Source organism: Buceros rhinoceros, unplaced genomic scaffold (genome assembly GCF_000710305.1).
Source record: "Buceros rhinoceros silvestris isolate BGI_N320 unplaced genomic scaffold, ASM71030v1 scaffold18305, whole genome shotgun sequence".
Taxonomy (NCBI): Eukaryota; Metazoa; Chordata; class Aves; order Bucerotiformes; family Bucerotidae; genus Buceros; species Buceros rhinoceros.
Window position 1 is genome coordinate 31,442 of NW_010414786.1, and position 5,394 is coordinate 36,835.

At 52.7% G+C, this 5,394-nt stretch overlaps 1 protein-coding gene across 1 annotated transcript in view; it reads left to right on the forward strand.

Annotated features, from left to right (window-relative positions):
• SORL1 (sortilin-related receptor, L(DLR class) A repeats containing) overlaps positions 1-5,394 on the forward strand; it is a 36,343-nt gene that overhangs the window by 22,398 nt on the left and 8,551 nt on the right. The window contains exons 27-34 of the mRNA XM_010137215.1: positions 60-191; positions 440-571; positions 1,280-1,414; positions 1,775-1,930; positions 2,477-2,626; positions 3,024-3,152; positions 4,026-4,152; positions 4,676-4,845. Coding sequence (XP_010135517.1) covers positions 60-191; positions 440-571; positions 1,280-1,414; positions 1,775-1,930; positions 2,477-2,626; positions 3,024-3,152; positions 4,026-4,152; positions 4,676-4,845 — 1,131 coding nt within the window. The remainder of the gene's footprint in view (positions 1-59; positions 192-439; positions 572-1,279; positions 1,415-1,774; positions 1,931-2,476; positions 2,627-3,023; positions 3,153-4,025; positions 4,153-4,675; positions 4,846-5,394) is intronic.

Genomic DNA, 5,394 nt, shown 5'->3' on the forward strand with positions numbered 1-5,394 from the left:
CCTGCTGCCAAGGACAGCAGAGGTGCTACCCCCTCTCTCCTGACCTCCCATTTCTCCAGAACCCCTGTGCACCCGCTACATGGATTTTGTGTGCAAGAACCGGCAGCAGTGCTTGTTCCACTCCATGGTGTGCGATGGCATCATCCAGTGTCGCGACGGATCAGACGAAGATGCCAACTATGCTGGCTGCTGTAAGTGTGATATTTGCAACAGGAGGGTTGAGTAGAGAATGAAACCAGAGGCATGGAGAGGAGAGTGCATTCCCCAGGGTACCAGGAAGCTGCCAGCTCTCCTAAGAGGTGGCTCTGACTGTAATGCTCCACTTACAAATCCATGATTGCCTCTGAGTGAGCTCCTTCCTTCCTCCTCGGTGCTGAGCTTCCCTCAGGTCCTTGGTCTTTACACTAAACCTCTGATGTCTCTCTGTGCCACCCTGCAGCCCAGGACCCTGAGTTCCACCGGACCTGCGACCAGTTCAGCTTCCAGTGCCAGAACGGGGTGTGCATCAGCCTGGTGTGGAAGTGCGATGGGATGGATGACTGTGGCGATTACTCTGATGAAGCAAACTGTGGTGAGCAGTACCTCAGGGTCTGTGTCGCCGTAGCTTCAGCCTCCTTTGAATTCCAGGGGCATAGAGTACTGGATTTTCACGTTTTACATAGGCATTTGCGTGTGTACGTGTGTAGGCCCTGTGTGTGCACATCACAGAGTGTCTGTGTGGAGACCAGTATCGTTTTCCTCATGTTGCAGGTAAATAAACTGAAGCACCAGGAAAAATCCGATATGGCTGGCATATCCTGTGCTTGACTAAGTCACATGTGACCATATTCACTCCACAGATTCCCAGCCCAAGGCAGACAGGCAGTTTTCAGCCAAACTCAATATTTGCTGCTGTTCCCTGGGTAGCTGTAGGAGCTGTGCCCAGCCAGTTGAAGCAGCTGTGTCTTCATTTCAGAGTTTTGCAGGGTTTGCTTCTCCATTTCAGCCATACTCTGTCTGAATTTTGCTGTCAGCTCTGGTTCTGAGATCATTGGTCGTGTCTGGCCATGAAGCATGCAACTTGCAGATGTAATAGTGGTGGCAACATGCTAGCGAGGGCTGTGAGAAATGGGGATGCTGGAGATGAAGAGAAAGGACCCTGCCTGTGCTGCTCAGCCAGATAGATAGGGTGATACTCTCCGGGCCAGCCATAGTCCAGCCTGAGACGCTCCCACACCTCAACTGTGCAGAAGACTGGTGAGATAACATGAGGCTTACAGGACTCTCCTCTTGTTGTCAGAAAACCCAACAGAGGCCCCGAACTGCTCCCGGTACTACCAGTTCCAGTGTGGGAATGGGCACTGCATCCCTAACCGGTGGAAGTGTGATGAGGAGAACGACTGTGGGGACTGGTCCGATGAGAAGGACTGTGAGGGTAAGGGCTCTGCTCTGCTCACGGGAGCCCTGGCTGAGGCTGGGCTGCGGCGTGCTGGAGGACCACTTTCAGCATCAGCTGCCTTCTCGCAGGGCTGCTTGGGACAGCCTGCGTCAGCCCTCGAGCCCCCTGTGAGTGGGCTGTGTGCGCCCTGCATACATCTTTTTGTTCTGTGTTTTTGGAAGTGCTGATTTGGAGCTGTGCAGGTACAACACAGATGAAACCCCTGCGTTTGAAATGCTTGGCCTGCTCCCCACTTCCCTCTGCCAATCGTGGCTCAGTCTGCTGGGAGCGGTCACAGCTTAAAGCCCGTATGTAGGACCAGAGATCTCAGATCAGCTCTCCCCGGTGTATTTTTAGGTTCTCCAGTTCATCCCATTACTACATCAATCCCACCGACGTGTTTACCAAACCACTTCCGATGCAACAGCGGCACCTGCATTATGAACAGCTGGGTCTGCGATGGCTACAAGGACTGCGCCGACGGCTCCGATGAGGAAGCCTGCCCTACTTCACGTAAGCTCTTGTCTTCCTCACCCCTTTCCTTTTTCTGTAGGATCAGATCTGCAAGGAATTCCGGCCTTCCAGTCTCAGAGCCTTGCCAAATGGCAGGGTTAAATTACACTGTGGTGTCGAAACCCACTGTCTCCTCTCTCTGGGGTCAGACCTCCCGCCACCAGCTGGGACACTGCTCCAGCTCCACATCAGGCGGGAATTGCTGCCGCAGGACCCTGCTCAAATGTCATATGGGCACCGAGAGAGGGGCTGCAGGGTGGCTTTTCAGCTCACGTCTGTGCTGAAGGTTTTTTCTCGTCCTTGCTAAGGCTTGCTGAGCCCTGAGCTGGTGCAGGACATCCCCTGCAAACCAGTTGTGTTTCCGGCCCTCTGCATTCGGGAGAGAGGAGGGCTTAGGCTCATCCCAGTAGAAGCCATCTACCTGCTAGATGGGAAGAGATTGCCATCTAGTGGAGCCGGGACCCGGGGACGGGTTCCGGTCCCTCCTAGTGGCAGCGGCAGCCTGGCTATGCCTTGGGTGGTTTCCTCACTTGCTGCTGTGTGCAGGACCCAACGCGACGGCCACCTCCCCAGCGCTCCCAGGACGCTGCAGCAGGTTCGAGTTCGAGTGCCAGCAGCTGCGCAGCTGCATCCCCAACTGGAAGCGGTGTGACGGCCTGCGGGACTGCCAGGACGGCACGGACGAGAGGAACTGCCGTAAGTGTGGAAAGGGCAGAGTGTCTCACCTGGCTCTTTCACTTGGGAAGCATTTTCTGAGGAGAGGGAGCCACTGAGGAGTTTTATTGCTGGCAAAATCCTCGCAGTAAATGCAGCTTTACAGTAAAAAAGGAATACAAAGCCCAAACAGCCAGTGCCATTCCCATTAGAAGTCCAGTTGTTTTCTGTGGTATAAGCTCCAGGTTCTTCTGATGTGAGAAGATGCAGCAGGAACGAGGTAGCGCTGTGACTGACACACTCTGCCTGAGCTCATCCCTGATGTGCAGCCACTCCAGCATCATGCCTGCTTTTGAAGTAGCACTGGCACTGTAAACAGCCCAGTGTTGGCGAGAGAACTTCGTTGCCTTGAGTCCTGAAACCGTTCTGCTTCTTTCAGCTACTCACAGCACCCTGCCATGCCCTAATGGTTATAAATGTGAGGATGGAGAGGCCTGCATTATGGTGACAGAGCGATGTGATGGATATCTGGACTGCTCAGACAGCAGTGATGAGAGTAACTGTACTGGTAAGCAGGAGCCCTCTCCCATTCCTCATGCCCTGCTCTGCGTTCACACACAGAGGTGCTCTCCTGGATACGTCTTAGATGTATCTACCACTGTTCAATTGTCCAAGCTACCTCCTCACCCATTTATAACCAGCTGGGACAAACTTCACGCATAGCTTCCTCACTGACAATTTGTCCTTCAGCAGCCTTAGACACAGAAAAAACAACTTTAGGATGGGTAGGAGTGAAGCTGTCTCCTTTACGTGGCCCACAGATGAAGCAATAATCTCCAGCTCCATACTCCTTTACAAGGTGACTCTGTGAGCTGTGACATGTGCCCTGCTGCCATCCCTGGTTCTTTGTTGGCCCCCGTGGAGGCAGGCAGGATGCACGCACCAGCCCGCCCTGGTTAGATAACAGCGATCAATCGCTGTCTCTGGCCAGCCATGACATTCAGCCACTTTCCTACTGAACTGCTTGGGGGGTTGAGCATCAATCAGGTTTTAGTTCTTTAATTAAATATTGATTGGGAGAAGCTGGCAGTTCAGGGGAGGGGGAAGGGGCTGCTGAGATTCACTGCTTGGTTGCTACGCCAAGGGGAAACCATCTCTTTTCCCTCAGGTGTCTTGTCTTGCCCTACCTGCCATGGGCCCGCATGCCTGCTGGGTTTCATTTCCAGTTGGTTAGGGAAAGCAAAGCAGCAGCAGTCTGCCTTTGCTGCACCTGGTTTCTGTACAGCACTGGGAATGAGGCTGAGCAGCTGAGCGGGGCCAGGCCACGGCGCTTGAATGTGGGCTCCCTCCGCACATTGCTTGTGAACGTAACTCCTGTTTCTGTTCTGGGCAAAGGGCTTGTTTCCCTCCATTGGACTAACTTTTCCTGTTGCCCGCTTAGATGACACAATTGTGTACAAAGTCCAGAACCTCCAGTGGACAGCTGATTTCTCTGGCAATGTCGCTCTGACCTGGGCTCGGCCAAAAAGAATGTCCTCGACGGCGTGTGTCTACAACATCTATTACAGGTACAGCACCCGTTACGCTGCATGACCCCTTGCTAGTCGTAGCGAGGAAGGCTGGGAGAATCGGGGTATCAGTATGCCTGTCTTTACAGCAGAGTGCCCCACAGGATCAGGCCCGAGACTGTGCACTCTAGTTCTGCTTGGAAATCTTGGAATACTTGGTTGCAAAGGAGACGCAGAACTACAGACGTGTGTGAAAAGCTGGATTTGTTTCCTCCATGACTGTTAACTCGGGCAGTAATGTGGCTATATTTGGAGGGTTTTTTCCACTTGAGTCTTACCTTTGTGGGACCACTAACAACGAGAACAAAGCCAAGAAATTAGAGTACAGCAGTTACAGAAAACCTCAGTGCTTGTAAGGTACTGAGCTGTGTTTAGTTCAGGATTTTGAGAGTATCTTTTCAAGCCTAGGGTGTGGCTTTATGAAAAGAAAACCAAGCAGCAAGCCCTTAACATACAGATAGATGGTTTCAGCCTTTGTTACAAAGCCCTGCCCTGACTGGAGGGGTGTGACTCTCTCATGCAGGATGGTTGGTGAGAGCTTTTGGAAGATTTTGGAAACCCACAGCAACAAAACCAACAGCATTTTGAAAGTCCTTAAGCCTGACTGTACCTATCAGGTGAAAGTCCAGGTGCAGTGTCTCAGCCGAGTCTACAACACCAATGACTTCATCACCCTCCGGACACCCGAGGGATGTAAGCAGACCTGCACAGTCACGTCAGTGACCTGATGCGTGCCTCTTCGAATTAGAAAGTAGATACCGCAGAGGTATCCCCGTAATGAACAAAAGGAATCTGTCCACTGGACTGGGAAAAAGGGCTGTGGGTTCCCTAGAGCCGGTCCTGCACTGAGGCACCAACCTGCCCTTTCTCCTCCCCGTGACTTAGTGGTTTAGTATCACTGGGAAGTTCATCTCCTCTCAGAGTGGGGTGAGGAGCCGGTGGGACTGGTCAGTACTGCACACAAGGAGCAAGATCTTTCTAGCTGCAGAGTGGAGGTCAGGTTAAGGAAGGGCTGCAAACTAAAGCAAAGAGCTTAGTGAAATCCTGGCTTCACTGCAGCTATGAAAAAGGCTTCACTGCTCCAGAGCAGGGCTGGAAGGGACTTGGGGCACAACTGCAGGAATACATCTCCCATGAGCCCGGACTTGGCCATTCCCCCTCTCTCTGACCCAGCCTTTCAGGGAGACCCTGCTTTTCCCCGTCTGATCTGACACACAACTGTGACTGTCACTAACACCTTTG